The following is a 16,814-nucleotide window of genomic DNA, read 5'->3' on the forward strand; positions in this document are numbered from 1 at the left end:
TAGTACAATGCTGGCTGGTCCACTCGGCACACATTTTATATTCTTTCATTCGATGTGACGAAATTATATAAAAATGTGCTGCAATATTTCCAGTTGCCTGTCAATGTAAATCTTTTATTTTGAAAACCGGATATTAGACGCATTAGTGTTGCTTTTCTCACTTTTTTCCTTTGGTTTTAACCGTAACCTCTGTAATAAGGTCTCACTAAACTGTTTTTCGGTTGACTCCATGGTCATAAACGAGAGCTCCTGGAGCGGTTCCCCTCCCGAATGTGTCGCGAATATCTAAAACTATCTTCACCACGGTTAATAATTCTTCCCGTGCATCCACATTACTGGACTAACCTAATAGATCATGAAATATCCTTTGTGTCCGGATAAATTCGTTCTGAAGCAAGTTTAGCCTAGCTTGTCTTTGCTTGCTTGCTTGCTAGTTTACCTAAGAAACGCGTTGCTTATCAAGTTCAACACCTCGACAAGGGATCAAGTGAGAGTGTAAACTGTTGGGACAGCCTCATGAAAATGTGTGAAAGAAAAATAGTACGAGGAGGAAATTTCTCGGACAAAAGAGGAGAGCGAGCAACAACGCCAACTGGGTTCTTGGACGCTGTGTTTATGTCTCACGATGAGTCACACAAGACAGGTTTGTCCACTTCCCACTGTTAAATGTTTGGCAAATACTTTCTATGCAGAGCAATATTTATGTCTTCTCTCAGTGGAATCCTTGAAGCTAAACATCCGGGCACTGTATGGCGTCACATAAATCTCTTTAGTCTTACGAAAGTAATTCAGCGTACTAGTGAGTTCATGCTCAGATCAGGACAATCGTAGTTGCAACATGAGACCTGACTGAGGAAAGCTTGACTACCAAACTATGTGTTTGTGTCTGCAGATGTCAGTGAAGAAAATCTTCATCCTGAGCAGCCAGAGTCTCCTCACAATGAAAAGGAAAATAAGCCAGCATTTGCTCAAATTAAAGAAGACGACGATCCGGAGATTCTTAAGATTAAAGTGGAAGAGGAGGAGGAGACTGATATCTTCAAGTTCACATTTACTGGCATCCCTTTGAAGAGTGAATGTGAAGGAGAGGGTCAGCATGAGCCTTCAACCAGCAGCTCAAGTCAACACATGGCAATAGAAGGTGATATAGACCACTGTGGAGGATCACAGCCAGACGGCCTCTTAGCTCCATTATCAGATAGTGAGGAAATAACGTCACAACAATCTTCTGGCACTGAGGCTGACGATGAACATTCAAAAAGTGATATGACAAGCCACGCTGCCAACAAACGTGTGAAATGTTCTCAGTGTGACAACACTTTTTTCAACAAGTCATCATTGAAAAGACACATTACTACACACACCGGAGAAAAACCTTTTGCCTGTTCAGTTTGCGGTAAAAAATTCCGGACAAAGGGAGATTTAAGAATACACATAAGAATACACACTGGAGAGAGACCTTTTGTCTGTTCGGTTTGTGGTAAAGGATTCACTCAGAAGGGACATTTAAGATCACACATAAGAATACACACTGGAGAGAAACCGTTTGCCTGTTCAATCTGCAAATTAAGTTTCAGTCAACAGTCAGCATTGGGCCCACACATGAGAACGCACACTGGGGAAAAACCTTATTCCTGCTCAGTTTGTGGTAAAAGTTTCTCTCTACATGTCAATTTGGTAAGACACAGAAGAAGGCACAGTGGTGAGAAAGCATTTAGTTGCAGCGTGTGTGATGAAAAATTCTCTCATAAGTCGGAGATGAAGAAACACACGTGTGCTGGTGAGAAGAGCAGCGGTTAGTGAAGCTGCAGGACATTGAGTAAAATATGAAGTGAGATGACTTTCTCACAAAATGTCTCATTTTACTTTGTTTTGATTGAGTCACATCAATAATTGTTGTCTTAACTTGACCTCTGTTAAGACAGTGTTGATAGTGTTATGATCTAGCAATCAATGAGAGACTACATCCATTCCTTTGTTTTGTAACAAAATAAATAATAGTCCTCGTTATTATCATGAATCAATGGAAAACGCTACTTGTTGTATATTTTGTGTCGCACATGGCACAGAGAAGTGGATCACAATCTCTCCAACTACTACTTGCATATTTTAGATTTTTGCCTGCATTGGGATTCAAACGTGCGGCTCCAAAGCAGAAATGAGCTACTGCCGCCCCAATACAGTCAACTACGTTGCTGTTCACGTTTTACACCCCATTATTATTTTTAAGTGATCCTTTTTAATAGGGTTTTACAGTGCATGCAAGTTTGAGTTCAAACTAGCGTGTGTTTTTTGTGCTACAATATACGGGGAAACACTGACCTCTACTGGATGGAAATGCAGTGTACTTGATACAGACCCCAAAACAGAATATATGCCTGTATGGAAAGTACTGTGTGGGTTCGTTGAACAGTTTGGTGTTTTATTATACAATGTTTAATTATTATTGTTTGTTGTTGTTGTTGTATGTGATACTGCTCTGTGTTTATTTTTTTTCTGTCAACCTTTATAAGGCTTTTTTTTAAATTACATATTAGCACAAAGCAAGTGGATATCATTAGACAAAACTTGTTTGCTTAAATATTTTGGTGCTTACATATACAATGTTTAATTCTAATGTTGTATGTGTCAGTTTTACAATAAACCTCGACTGGGAGTGACAAATAAACAGCTTGAAGCAAGCATGCCAAGCATCTTATTTATAGAACCGTACCAAGAGACACACGCACACTTCATTTAAAGCACATACATGTACATAGACATTACAAAATGCATTTTCTATACATTGTATGTTTTGTGTTTAAATTCTACAATGGGTTTAAGAAGTGAAAGGTATATATATATATATATATATATATATATATGTGTGTGTGTTGCAGTGTTTCCCACAGATTTAAAATCTACTTGGGTGGGTGGACTCCGGCGGTGGGGATCGGAGGGTGGTTAGACAGGAGGTGGGTCTCAGTCCTGTTACTATGTCTCCTCTCGCCTAACGATCCACAAGTGAGTGACGGCGAACTAACGTTACATGCGGTATATATCCTGTCGCGACAAATATTTTTTTAAATAAATTTTCTTGAAAACTTTTTGGGTGGTGGCCAATTTACTTGGGTAGTACTTAGTGCTGTCAGCCTTAATATCTAGAGAGAGAGAGAGAGAGAGAGAGAGAGAGAGAGAGAATATGTGCTACTAGCTACTCCACTGTAACATATGTTCACAAAAGGAAGATACATGGCAAGCTCTGAGAACATTTACGGTTTTATGTTTTTTCAACCCAAAGCATTCAATTCTGTAAATTCCTTCAGTCCACACTCCAGTGCAAGTTGGCGTCAGGAATGCGCCATTAAGCACCAACCGCCAAAACAAACAAAACACAACAGATGAACGTGTGCACAACCCAACAGGCCATGTAAACACATTTTCTTTTTATATTTTTATTTTGCACATTACATTAACAAACACAAGTGACCCGTTTAGCACCGCATGATCGGTTTTACTCAGCATATTCAGTTACATCGTAACTGTACTGAATCAACCGGCAGACGTTTAGTCATTAAAAATAACAGTGGTTAAACTTTTATCGTGGTTAAAATTGAAACATAAACCAGTACGAATGTGACTTTAGTTAAGAAGAAACTAATTACAGATTTGATGAATTAATTATTTTTGATGACATTTGCATTTTATTCCGAATTACATGTACTGTACTGTGAACCCTTTGTAATGTACACCCCCTTAATTTGTAATTACCAACAGATGCCACAAGGCAGCAGCAAAGCACTATTGTAGTCTAAATGAAGCTACTTAATTTGGTTCAATACGGCACCAAAAAAATGTTTTTATTGCTTTGACCTGAGCACGAAACTGCAAACAGGTGAGTTTAAAAAAAACTGAGGATATGCTATAAAAAAGAAAAAAATAGGGACATTCTGAAAGGATGTGTGGGTTCACTGTGCACGTTTTCCATCTTGCCATAAACACTCAAAACTTTCTGAAAAACGTTCTTTGCAGCCTACTTACAATCTTGCAGCTTTATTGACTGCTGCTCTTTTCGCCAGAACACTTGTGTTTGTTCATCTGGTACTTGTAAGAGAACTGCTCATCACACACACTGCAACTAAACGGCTTCTCCCCAGTGTGTGTTCTTCTGTGTGTTGTCAAATTGCGACTTTGAGCAAATCTTTTACCACAAACAGAGCAGGAATAGGGCTTCTCTCCAGTGTGTGTCCTCATGTGCAGCACCAATCCAGAATGTTCACTGAAATTGAAGTTGCAGACCGAGCAGGCAAAAGGTTTCTCTCCTGTGTGCGTTCTTGTGTGTATGTTCAAATGTGCCTTACGAGCAAATCTTTTACCACATAATGAGCAGGCAAAAGGTTTCTCGCCAGTGTGCGTTCTCATGTGAACGTTCAAGGGTCCTTTACGTGCAAATCTTTTTGCACAAACTAGGCAGGCAAAAGGTTTCTCTCCGGTGTGCGTTCTTGTGTGTGTAATTAAATTGCATCGCCTCCGGAAAGTTAATGTACAGAATGAGCAGGCAAAAGGTTTACCTTCTGCTTTCTGTCTTTTACCACAATCTGAGTAATTTAATTGTTTCTCTCTAGTGTGTATTCCCATGTGTCTTTTCAACAATGACTTGCTGGGAAAAGATTTGTCACACTGAGAACATTTCCCCCTTTGTTTGTCAGTTTGACATGTCATATCACCTTTCAATTGTTCATCATCTTCAGTGTCAGAAGAGTGTGAGGTTGTGTTGTCACTATCTGAAAGCGGAGCAAAGAGGTTGTCTGCTTGTGATCCTTCACATTGGTCTTCATCACATTCTATTTTGTACTCATCTTCAATTTTCACGATGACACAAGTGAATGGCAACTCAGTGATATCAGCCTCTTCCTCTTTAATGTGGGGAGGCTCTGGCTCCTGCTGCTCCGTCCTGGAGCTCCACTCCTGCTGCTCAGAATGACGATCTCCTTCACTGATGTCTGCAAATCACGAAAAGACAAACATAACGTGGCGTGTTTATTTGCAGAGTACAATTTGTATGTAAGGCAGTTCAAAGTGTTTTACAGTTGCATACAATTTCAAGAAGGCCAATAAAACAATCAATTCAGTAACTACAAGTACGAAGTCGGCAATTTGCAGGATGCTAGATAGTTTAGCCCGATTCGCTGTAACCTGAGCAAAAAGAAGTAAAAACTCGAAAACAAACGATTCAGAAGAAACCTGCTCTGTGCAACACATCTTGAAGCTTCTTGAAAACAGTGTCCTGTTGGCATGGCGGCTCGTTGTCCTCTTCTGTTCCACTAATCTCGTCCTCGTACTCCTCTTTCACACGGTTTGCACACATTATCACACGATAATCACAACACTTGATCTCTGCTTAGCGACGTGTTGATTAAAAACGCGTCTCTTTGTTAGCGGTTAACAAGCTAAGCTAGCTACCGAATCTTCAACGTCACCCAGACGCGTTTTTTTCCGGACACGAAGATGCCATTGAAGTCGTAATGGGACGTTCTCTATCAATGGTTCGGTAGTCTTGTACTAATTTATGAAAAAATATTTAGTGAAGTTCGTTAGGTTACACAAACCGAAGTAAATCTACGGCGGAAGTAGTATAGCAAATCCACTGCAGCATCCGGAAGTTACAACATTCAATCTCCAAATAAACACGGATTAGAACCTCGAATTTTAGAACGTGATTTGAATAATACTGTGCCATAAATAAACGTAAAATATTGTCAAATGAACGATGTCTCGTCATTTTTGGCGATTAACTCGTTAACGAACCCGCGACCCTCGTGAGGATAAGCAGTTCAAATAAAAGATGGATGGATTAACTCTAACGACAAAAAAAAACATAAAAACACAAATTATCATATTTACAGCACAAATAAAGGACTAACAATTGGTGAAGGTGGGCTGTGTGATATTATTATAATAATATTTAACAGGCAAGGCAAGGCACAGCTTTATTTATATAGTACATTTCATACACAATTTATGTGCTATACATCGTCAAAAGTACAGCTAAGGACAACTTTTATAAGCATTTACAAAGAGTTAAAGACATGTAAAAGCAAAGTAAGAAGTAGCTTACTAAAATAATTTTGGAAAATTTTATTTTAATAATGCTTCCCTTGATCATAGATGTGGTTTGGAAAACACATAGTTTTTAACCTGGATTTAAAAGCATTTACACTTTGCGCTGACTCCAATTTTTTTTGGACGCATTTATTGCATTTATGTGCAGCATTCACCATGCTTGCTTTGAACTCTGTGCTCCACTAATTGGCCCAAGTCTTAACCAAATAAATAAAAAAAAAATAATATTGCATTTTATTTACGATTACACAAACTTTTACATTTTGTTTCATCCACTTCTTTAAAACTTAATTGACTGCTGCTCTTCTCACCAGCACACTTGTGTCTCTTAACCTGATCCTTACGAGAAAATCTTTTCTCACACACACTGCAACTGAATGGCTTCTCACCAGTGTGTATTCTTGTATGTGATGTCAAGTGTACTCTTTGAGTGAATCTTTTACCACATACCGAGCAGCAAAAGTGCTTCTCTCCAGTGTGTGTCCTCTTGTGTTCAGTCAATCCAGAACGATCACTGAAAGTCAAGTTGCAAACTGAGCAGGCAACAGTGTTCACTCCGCTGTGCGTTCTTGTGTGTCGCACTAAACTTGTCTTTGCAGAGAATCTTTTACCACAAACTAAGCAGCAAAAAGGTTTTTCTCCAGAGTGCGTTCTCATGTGTTTAACCAATTTTGAACGTTCACTGAAACTGAAGGTGCAGATTGAGCAGGAAAAGGGTTTTTCACCAGTGTGTATACTTGTGTGCGTTCTTAAATGTCCCTTTATAGAGAATCTTTTACCACAAACTAAGCAAGCAAAAGGCCTCTCTCCAGTGTGTGTTCTGGTGTGCCTTCTTAAATGACCCTTTATAGAGAAGCTTTTGCCACATACTGAGCAGGTAAAAGGTTTCTCCCCAGTGTGTATTCTCATGTGAGTTGTTAAACCACTTTTTTGAGTTACTCTCAGGCCACAAACTGAGCAAGAAAAAGGTTTCTCTCCATTGTGTATTCTTGTGTGCGCGTTCAAATTTCCCTTACTAGCAAATCTTTTACCGCAATCTGAACAGGTGAAAGGTTTCTCTCCTTTATGACTTCGAAGGTGAACCTTCAAATTCCACTTTGAGCTAAAAGTTTTCCCACACTGCGTGCATTTCTCGTGTTTCTTGTCCGTGTGACGTGTTCCATCGCCATCATCATCGTCATCAGTGTCAGGAGAGTGTGATGTCATGTCGTCACTTTCTGACATTGGAGCTAGGAGGGTGTCTGTTTGGGATCCTCCACAGTTGTCTCCATCACTTTCATCAACATCATCCTCACTCTTCACAATGACAGTCAATGGAAACTTGATATCAGCCTCCTCCTCTTCCTCTTTAACGCAAGGGGTTTCTTGCTCCTGCATCTCAAGATGAAGATATTCTTCACTGGCGTCTGCAGGACACAAGTAAACATACAAATGGGTTGGTTAAGTCAAACCTTTGCACTGCCAATTCTAATGTGGTGACTTTGTTGGCCATTCGTAGAAATGTCCACATAAATTAATTGTGTTGACAATTGATCACAATTCTTGGACATTAACATTTTTCACATTAAGCATTTCAGACATTTTAGACAGTCACAATTATGAGTAAGGGATGTTTAGTCCACACTATCAAAATCGTTGCGTGACTGATTACCAACACAGCCGCTGTCAACCCCGTGACGTCATTCAGGCCCCAGATGTTCGACTTCACAAATAAGGCTTTCATTCGTAAACAAACACATAAGTAATAACTAAACAAGATTAGAATTGAACAAACCTGCTATGTGTGGTTCATGTTGAGGCTTCTTAAAAACAGCGTCCAGTAGATGACGTTGTCGCTCGTTCTCTTCTTTTGTGCCAGACAGTTCCTCCTTGTATTCTTCTTTCGCATTTTTTGTACACATTTTCACGCGACATTCACAACACTTTACACGCACACTTGATCGCTGCTTACCGATGTCTTGCGAGTTTCTTTGTTAGCTGCTAACAAGCTAAGCTAAAACAGCTCGAGAAGCTTTAACCTGCAGCGGGACAAGTTTCCTGAGACACAACGGATAAAAAAAATATTTTTAGTCAAGTGAAGTCGTGATGGGTCGTACGGTTTCAAGTCTTTCTTCCTGGACCTACAGTACTTAGTAGGCTAAAGCGTAGTGATAGAGACGAGGCTGCCCAGGTTCCGGAGGATAACTCACGAAATCCAGGAAGTAATTGGAGTTTGTACCCAGGCGTGATTGGTTACGATGATGATGACGTCACTGAATATACCCCAGCAGGTCTTGTGAAAACATGTCTTTGGAGTCGCGCTTTGGATCGTATTTGCCACCAAATAGAAATACAATTGATCGTTTTAGGATTTCACTAGGAAGAAAAAAACGGTCTTTTGATGTAATGCTGTCGTTCAAATTATTTTTTTGCAATTTAAAAACTTTGTTTTTAGCGCACACTTCCTGTACAGTCTCCTTCAGCGTAAGAGCTTAAATGACCACATAAACCAACAGACACAGTGGCTCATTCAGTGAATATTTTACAACTAAGCATGAGACGTGCTTCTCCCCAATGTATGTCCTTAAGACATCAGTGAAGATCTTCAACCTGACCAGCAGGGACCAGAGTCGCCTCCCATTAAAGAAGAGGATCCAGAGACACATATTAAAGAAGAAGAGCAGGAGTTCTGCTATCACCGAATTTCCATTTAGATTCAATGTGAAAAGTGAAGATGATGATGATGATGATAAAGGTGACGTGGACAACTGCAAGTGTCCATTTACTGATCTAATTGTGATAAGTGAAAAAGATTGTACTGCTTGATTTTGGTCAAAGTGATGAGAACAGATGGGTGGAGCCTCCAAAGCAGCATCTCAAGGCAACATATGACAACCGAAGATGCTGGAGACCACTGAAGGATCACAAGAAGGTCTCTTGGCATCACTATCAAATAGTGCTAAAATCGCGTCATACTACCCTGACACTGATGATGAACATTCTATCGGTAAAATTGGATGCCAAACTGACAACAAAAGTGTGAAATGTTCTGTGTCGAAAAACATTTTGTTCAAAGTGGGATTTGAAAGTACATGTGAGAACACACTGGAGAAAAGCCTTTAGCCTGTTTAGTCTGCACCTCGACTTTTTTGTGATTTGTTCAACACACAAGAAGACACACTGTGGAGAAACCCTTCAGTTGCAGTGTATGTGCTTTTCTTATACATAGCAGATTAACAAAACAAACACAAATGTGCTGGTGAAATGAACAGCATTAAAAACCGTGGGCTTGGTCAGAACCATCAAAAAGCCCAAAACGGGTCACATTACCGCCTAGGGGCATAAAGTTGATAATAAATTATGAGGAAACCTTTAGTTCTCGTAAGCTGTACAGAGTGTATAATGTGCACCTACATAAAAAAAGGCTTCAAAACAGTATAGCGGGAGCCTGAGTGCAGTAAATCTTATTTGTCGCATATCTAGTAGTTTGTCCAAGTGGTCTTGCCGTACAACTTCCGCAGCAGACGTACTTGCGCAACCGTTTTTCAAATCCCTCCATTAAATAAAATGTCCTCAATTAGCGCTGATCCTACCAAGTCCTCGACGCAGTGCGTTTCATCACAATTTTACTGGTGTTAAAGAACATTGATCAAGTCTTCGTGTCGCCTCGGTGCACGTTGAAGCTTCACGAGCTAGCTTATCTTGCTAGCCGCTAACAAAGAGACGTGTTTATGAGCAACAAACACATCGCTCAGCAGACACCAAGAGTGTGTACAGAATAGTATAAAAATGTCTGAAAGAAGGATAACGGAGAACGCGGAAATTTTTTGGGGAACAAAGGAGGACAAGGAGAGACAACGTCAACTACTGGACGCTATTTTCAAGCAGCCTCGAGGTGAGTTACACAGAACAGGTTTGTTTACTTCCTACGGTTATTTGTTTAGTACCTTTTTAATTACATCCGGGAACTATGATAAGATAGGGTTCTGTCTTGTACCTCGTGGTTGTGAGGATTCCTGTTTTTTTTTTGCTTGCTTAATGATCAAAACGTCAATTATTGGCATCCTGAAAATTGCCGAATTTGTACTTAAATCTGCTGAATAGCTCAATAGCCTTTAAGAGAAAAGTAAATGTGATTATTGGACTAAACGTAATAATTTTGTATGTTTCTAAGAGACATTGCTAAAAATGTTTTCACCAATAACACTGACAAAACCACATGCTGTTGTCTTTTTGTGTCCTGCAGATGTCAGTGAAGAAGATATTCACCGTGAACAGCAGGAGGCAAAGCCACCCCACATCAAGGAGGAAGAGAGGCCAGAGACCTCACAAATCAAAGAGGAAGAGGAGGAGACTGATATCACCAAGTTTCCATTAATTACTGTCATTGTGAAGAGTGAAGATGATGAAGACCTAGGTCAGTTGTTACTGTTCCATCCCATTCAAGACAATTTTCAGACCATCCATTTATGATCTGTACTGCTTACAAATTAATTAGAATAACCAGTGAAAATCAAATATTGCTTTTCCCCCCTTTTTCCTATGTCCTGCAGAGATCAGTGAAAAGTATCTTCCTCCTGAGCAACAGGAGACACAGTCATCTGATGTTAAAGAGGAGGAAGCGTCCCTCCACATAAGAGAGGAAGAGGAGCCAGATCCCCAACACAGTAAAGAGGAGGATGTGCAAGGGACTCTACACATTAAAAAGGAAGTGGAGCTGGCTGATATCACCAAGTTGCCATTTAATGGTTATCTTTTGACGGATGAAGATAAAGGACAAAGTGATGAGAACAGCAGCTCAAATCAGCACATAGCAACAGACTGTGATGGAGGATCTCAAGCAGAGCTCTTAACTCCACTGTCAGACAGTGACGACGTAACGTCACACTCTTCTTTCACTGATGATGATGATGATGATGATGATGATGAACACTCTAAAGGTGAAATGGCATGTCAAACCAACGAAGGAAACTGGGAATGTTCTCAGTGTGGGAAAAGTTTTTCTTCAAAGTATGGCTTGAAAGGACACATGAAGTTACACATGGGGGAAAAAACTTTTTCATGTTCAGTTTGTGGCAAAAAATTCTCTACGCGAGGAAATTTGAAAAGACACAAAAGTACACACACTGGGCAAAAACCTTTTGCCTGCTCAGTTTGTGGTAAAAGAGTCACTAGAAAGACAAGTTTAGAAATGCACATAAGAAAACACACTGGTGAGAAACCTTTTGCCTGCTCAGTATGTGATAAAATGTTCTATACACAGCAAACTTTAAAAAGACACAAACGAACACACAGTGGGGAGAAACCTTTTGTCTGCTCAGTTTGTGGTAAAGGCTTCTTTATAAAGGAACGTCTCATAACACACACAAGAACACACACTGGAGAGAAACCTTTTGCCTGTTCAGTTTGTGATAAAAGATTCCATGTAAAGGCACACTTAAAAACGCACACAATAACTCACACTGAGGAGAAACCTTTTGCCTGCACAATTTGTGGTAAAAGATTCTCTAGAATTGGAAATTTAAAAATACACACAATAACTCACACTGGGGAAAAAGCTTTTGCCTGCTCAGTTTGTGGTAAAAGACTTTCTACAAAGGGATGTTTGAACAGACACATTACAACACACACAGAAGAGAAACCTTTTCCATGTTCAGTATGTGGAAAAAGATTCTCTTTTGAGAGGTATTTAATAAAGCATACAAAAACACACACAGGAAAGAAACTTTTTTCTTGTTCAGTATGTGGGAAAAGATTCTCCGTAGAGAGGTATTTAAAAAGGCATACAAAAACGCACACTGGAGAGAAAACTTGTTCTGGTTCATTGTGCAAGTTGAGCTCGGAATCAGGACTGGACGAGCTTTATCTTGAGCAACAGGAGCCCGACCCCCTCCAACATTAAAGAGCAGCCAATGCTGTAGCTTGGGTTAATCGGTTTCCCTTATTGGTGGCATCAGAGGTTCAACGCCTTAAGAGCACACATGTTAAGAGAGGGATTTTTGTCTTGTTTCTGTTAGCGAGGAAGGAAAGCAATTGTATTTTTGTTAAAGTAATACTTAGGTTAATTTGGATTATTTTCACAGCGAGAAATGTTTTGTTTGTTGTTTTGGCCTTGGTTTATCCGTAAGTCGTTTTGCTAAGTTAATAATTGATGGTAAAACTTTTTGTAAATAAATAATTTTCAGTACACAAGTGTGTCGTTGGCTGCTTGGGACTTCATGTAATTCACTGGACACACCTTAGCGGGGCAGAACAGTACCAATTGTCAGGAAGCTTTGTGACTTTTTCTTTCTTTTTTGGCAATTACATTTAATTAAAAGTACTTATTGTTGATGGCTGAATAACTCTCAAAATATGAATTATACAACAACGTGTTTTTTTAAAAAAAAAAAAAATGCAATAATTCCTTAATTGGTAACTAAACGCTCTCCATCTAACTGAGCTGTCATCATACGTCATCATCCGGACACGTCATTTCCGTTCCAAACCTACTTCTGATATAATGGTGCAGTGCTGTGTCCCGTGTTGTAAAAACAGAAACGATGTCAATAAAACGATATCTTACTACCGCTTTCCTCTGGATGAAAAGAAGAAGAGACGATGGCTGACACTGATACGGTAAAATTAATCTCTCTATTCATGATTACTATTTAGTGTAGGCTAGCGTCAGGAGCTAGCTAGTAGCTATAGCTTGCTAGTATTGGTGCTAAACGTTACCGTAGATAAGATAACGTTACTTGTTCATAATCGAGTGTTAGGGCCACATTAAGAATTTTCAAATGTTTTTTTTTAAAGATTAAAGTAGTTATTTACGACAATTAAGTAAGAAAAATTATGATTGTTAAGTCATATCTAAGGCTATAAAGTTATATATGAGAATAACGTAATTATACCTAAATTAAGTCATCGTTTTGGAGAACAAAAGTTATCATTTAGGAGATAAAAATCGTAATTTAAAAGATTTAAGTTATTATTTTCAATATGTAAGTTTGTATTGAGTAGTTTTACGAGATGATGTAATGATTTACCAAGATCAAAGTATATTTACATGAATAAAGCCATTACAGTATTAACAAGATTAAAAATAAGTGACTACAGTATTCAAGTCAAGATTTTTGAGAATAAAGTCATTATTTATACGATTAAAGTTACTATTTATGAATATAAAGTCGCAAATTGTTGTTTTTGTTGGGGATGAGGGGAAATCAGCAGACAGATATTTAAACCTTTGCATCCAGAACCACTGCAATATCTCCTGCACTAATACAAGAAAGATTTCAGTATCTGTGCTGTATAGAAAATCATTACTTTTTAATGGAAAATGCAAAAACAAACACTCCAAGTATGTCTATATACAGCAAGTTGGTTCTGAACTTGCAGAACCTACTTCAATGTTGTTTAGAGCCACTTATTTATTTTAAGTAATGTTTGTTATTTTTTTCTAGGCGTAAAGATTTCACCCCAAACCAGAACTCAAGGGTCTGTGGATGGCATTTTCCTCATGGCAAAACAGCTGGGCCGACACGGTTTGCCTGGAATGAGGGAAAAACTTTCCCTAACCACATCAACCTTCCGACCAAACGTAAAAGGAAAAGGCTCTATGGTGTCCTAGAGAATGAAGAAAGAGCTGAACCAGGTCCAAGTCACCTTGACATTGCTTAAAAGACTCAACCCCAAATTGAGCATGAAATGCTCAAAAAACAAATTGACAAACCAAAGGAAAAATTAGACGGACAAAAGCAAACATGTTCGACTGTTGTGGTGCTTGAAATTGACAATGAAATGCTCAGAAAAGAAAATGACAATCTGAAGAAACAATTGGAGAAACAACAACAACAAACAAATTTCCTCCTCCCCTGATAGAATTAACTATTACACTGGCCTGCCAGATGCTGCCACAGTCTTCTTTTTGGAGGCGCTGCTTTCTAAATTTGAATCTCGCGGTGTGTTCCACAGTGCGGGTTTGTACACTACTTACGACTTGTTTAGTCGATGCTTTGTTTCCTAGAATTACTTATTGCGGGCACTGTCAAGTTTGATTGTATCAGAAAGCCCTTTACTATGACTTTTTGTCATCATTCTTGCCTGCAAACTTATTGCACACTACATGGCAGGAGGTGAAACAGTTTTGAAGCTATATTTTTATTTCTAAAAGCTAATATCCTATGTTTTAAGACCCTACTAACGCATACAGAGCATTAGCAAGTTCGTAACACAATAAAACTATTTGAGAGCACCCATTAACAATGTTCCTGAGTGATACTGCTACATGTGTGTACGCAACATCAAAGTCCCTACACCAGCATTGAATGCACAACGCTTGACTTGACTGAACCACCCATTTATTTTCTGTTGCAGATGTTGGTGAGGAAGACCTTCATCGTGAGCGTCAGGAGCCAAAGCCGCTTCACGTAAATGAGGACGAGAAGTCTGAGATCTCACACATCAAAGAGGAAGAGGAGGAGGCTGATATCACCAAGTTTCCATTCTTTGGTATCATTGTGAAAAGTGAAGATGATGAAGAGCAAGGTCAGTGGTTACAGCAGCATCTCATCCAAGTCTGGATGCTGTTTTCAAGCAGCCTCAATTAGTTAGTTAATCCTGAATTTATGTCCCTGACAGCCTAAAATTAACATTTATTATTATTTTGGCTTTCTTTAACAGAGGGATATTAACAATTTGTCCACGTGTGGAAATGTATGAATAATAATACAAACATTACCAAATCAAATGTGCGTGTCTTCTTCTGTCTTGCAGAGGGAAGTGAAAAGGATCTTGCTCCTGAGCAACAGGAGTCACTGGGATCTCATGTGAAAGAAGAGGAGGAGCCAGAGTCTCACCACAGTACCGAAGAGGATGTGCTACAGACTCTACACATCAAAACGGAAGTAGAGTTGACTGATATCGCCAATTTGCTTTTGACTGGTTTCCCTTTGAAGAAAGAAGATGAAGGTGAAAAACACAGAGGGGCCGAGCCACCAAACTGCAGCTCAAATCAGCACATGACACCAGATTGTGATAGAAGCCACTGTGGAGGATCCCAAGCAGACAGCCTCTTAGCGCCACTATCAGATAGTGAGGAAATAACGTCATATTCTTCTTTTGATGATGAACACTCTGAAAGTGAAATGGCATGTCACACTGACAAAAAACACTGGGACTGTTCTGAGTGTGGGAAAACTTTGGGATCAAAGTATGACTTGAATGCACACATGAGTTTGCACATAGGGGAAAAAACTTTTTCCTGCTCAGTTTGTGGCAAAATATTGTCTACTCGAGGAAATTTGAAAAGACACATAAGTACACATGCTGAGCAGAAACCTTTTGCCTGCTTAGTGTGTGGTAAAGGATTTACTGTGAAGACAAGTTTAGAAATGCATACAAGAACACACACTGGGGAGAAACTTTTTGCCTGCTCAATTTGTGATAAAAGATTCTTTTCACAGGAAGCTTCCAAAAGACACCAACAAACACACACTGGGGATAAACCTTTTGTCTGCTCAGTTTGTGGAAAAGGCTTCTTTGAAAAGGGAAGCTTAATATCACACAAAAGAACACACACTGGGGAGAAACCTTTTGCCTGTTCAGTGTGTGGAAAAAGCTTCTCTGAAAAAGGAAACTTAAGAACACACACAAGAACACACACTGGAGAGAAACCTTTTACCTGTTTAGTTTGTGACAAAAGATTCCAAGCAAAAGCACACTTACAAGCACACACGATCACTCACACTGAAGAGAAACCATTTGTCTGCTCAGTTTGTGGTAAAAAATTCTCTAGAATTGGAAATCTAAAAGCACACAGAATAACTCACACAGGGGAGAAAGCTTTTGCCTGCTCAGTTTGTGGTAAAAGGCTTTCCACAAAGGGATGTTTGAACAGACACATTACAACACACACAGAAGAGAAACCTTTTCCCTGTTCAGTATGCGGGAAAACATTCTCCCTAGAGAGGTATTTGGTAAAGCATACAAAAACACACACAAGTGAGAAACATTTTCCTGTTCAGTGTATGGAAGAAGATTCTCTCTAGAAAGATATTTAAAAAAAATATAAAAGTAGCAAGAGGCTAAGCCCCTCCAACATTTAAAAGCAGCCAATGTTTGCTTTAAGGTCGGTGCAGGGATTTTTTGTTGGTTGTTGTAGGTAGGGTTAATCAGCTCTCCCAAAGTGGTGGCATCAGAGTCTCAACCCCTTTAAGAGCACACGTGTGAAGAGAGGGCTGGAGTGACTGTGTCTCCCGGCTGGCCTGGGAACGCCTCGGCATCCTGGAAGGGTTCCCTTATTTGCGGCCCTTTCTAAGGATTCAAGGAATTTTCCTATCCGCAAAATTCAAGGGTACAAATATACTAACACACGTTTCCACATGGCATGGCACAAAATACAATCCCTGAGGTCCCAAGTTATCCCACTAAGTCCCAAAACTTTTGAACATTGAACATTGTATTTTTAGTCCATGAATAATATTAGGTTGAATTTGATTATTCTCCCAGCAGTGAGAACTGTTTTGTTTGTTGTTTCGTCCTCAGTTCACCCTGGAGTCCTTTTGCTAAGTTGATGGTAAAACTCTTTATGTAAATAAATAATTTATAGTGCATTAGTGTGTCGGTGGCTGCTTGGGACCTGAGGCCTTCGTGTAATTTAATTTCATTGACAAACCTAGACAGGACACAACTGTACTGCTTAATTTCCTCTTTTAGGTCTGGGACACAATAATTCCTCGTGAGTGTCTTTG

The 16,814-nt window shown here is 39.4% G+C and overlaps 5 protein-coding genes across 5 annotated transcripts; 3 read left to right on the forward strand and 2 right to left on the reverse strand.

Annotated features, from left to right (window-relative positions):
• The first annotated feature begins 178 nt into the window (after window positions 1-178).
• On the forward strand, window positions 179-2,684 carry LOC144051036 (uncharacterized). Its single transcript, XM_077564787.1, has 2 exons — window positions 179-643; window positions 893-2,684. Exons 1-2 carry the CDS (start codon window positions 517-519, stop codon window positions 1,798-1,800), a joined length of 1,035 nt encoding a protein of 344 aa, XP_077420913.1. The 5' UTR covers window positions 179-516; the 3' UTR covers window positions 1,801-2,684.
• A 730-nt stretch (window positions 2,685-3,414) lies between these two features.
• On the reverse strand, window positions 3,415-5,636 carry LOC144051035 (uncharacterized). Its single transcript, XM_077564786.1, has 2 exons — window positions 5,224-5,636; window positions 3,415-4,982 (listed from the first exon to the last, which is right to left on the reverse strand). Exons 1-2 carry the CDS (start codon window positions 5,345-5,347, stop codon window positions 4,033-4,035), a joined length of 1,074 nt encoding a protein of 357 aa, XP_077420912.1. The 5' UTR covers window positions 5,348-5,636; the 3' UTR covers window positions 3,415-4,032.
• A 317-nt stretch (window positions 5,637-5,953) lies between these two features.
• LOC144051033 (uncharacterized) lies at window positions 5,954-8,295 on the reverse strand. The gene is made up of 2 exons (XM_077564783.1): window positions 7,877-8,295; window positions 5,954-7,508 (listed from the first exon to the last, which is right to left on the reverse strand). The coding sequence occupies exons 1-2, from the start codon at window positions 8,001-8,003 to the stop codon at window positions 6,337-6,339; spliced, it is 1,299 nt and encodes a 432-aa protein (XP_077420909.1). The 5' UTR covers window positions 8,004-8,295; the 3' UTR covers window positions 5,954-6,336.
• Window positions 8,296-9,615: 1,320 nt separating this feature from the next.
• On the forward strand, window positions 9,616-12,297 carry LOC144051028 (uncharacterized). The gene is made up of 3 exons (XM_077564779.1): window positions 9,616-9,976; window positions 10,328-10,498; window positions 10,635-12,297. Exons 1-3 carry the CDS (start codon window positions 9,871-9,873, stop codon window positions 11,981-11,983), a joined length of 1,626 nt encoding a protein of 541 aa, XP_077420905.1. The 5' UTR covers window positions 9,616-9,870; the 3' UTR covers window positions 11,984-12,297.
• A 252-nt stretch (window positions 12,298-12,549) lies between these two features.
• Window positions 12,550-16,676, forward strand: LOC144051026 (uncharacterized). The gene is made up of 4 exons (XM_077564777.1): window positions 12,550-12,699; window positions 13,527-13,717; window positions 14,440-14,610; window positions 14,839-16,676. Exons 1-4 carry the CDS (start codon window positions 12,584-12,586, stop codon window positions 16,110-16,112), a joined length of 1,752 nt encoding a protein of 583 aa, XP_077420903.1. The 5' UTR covers window positions 12,550-12,583; the 3' UTR covers window positions 16,113-16,676.
• The last annotated feature ends 138 nt before the right edge of the window (window positions 16,677-16,814 follow it).

Source organism: Vanacampus margaritifer, chromosome 4 (genome assembly GCF_051991255.1).
Source record: "Vanacampus margaritifer isolate UIUO_Vmar chromosome 4, RoL_Vmar_1.0, whole genome shotgun sequence".
Lineage (NCBI taxonomy): Eukaryota > Metazoa > Chordata > Actinopteri > Syngnathiformes > Syngnathidae > Vanacampus > Vanacampus margaritifer.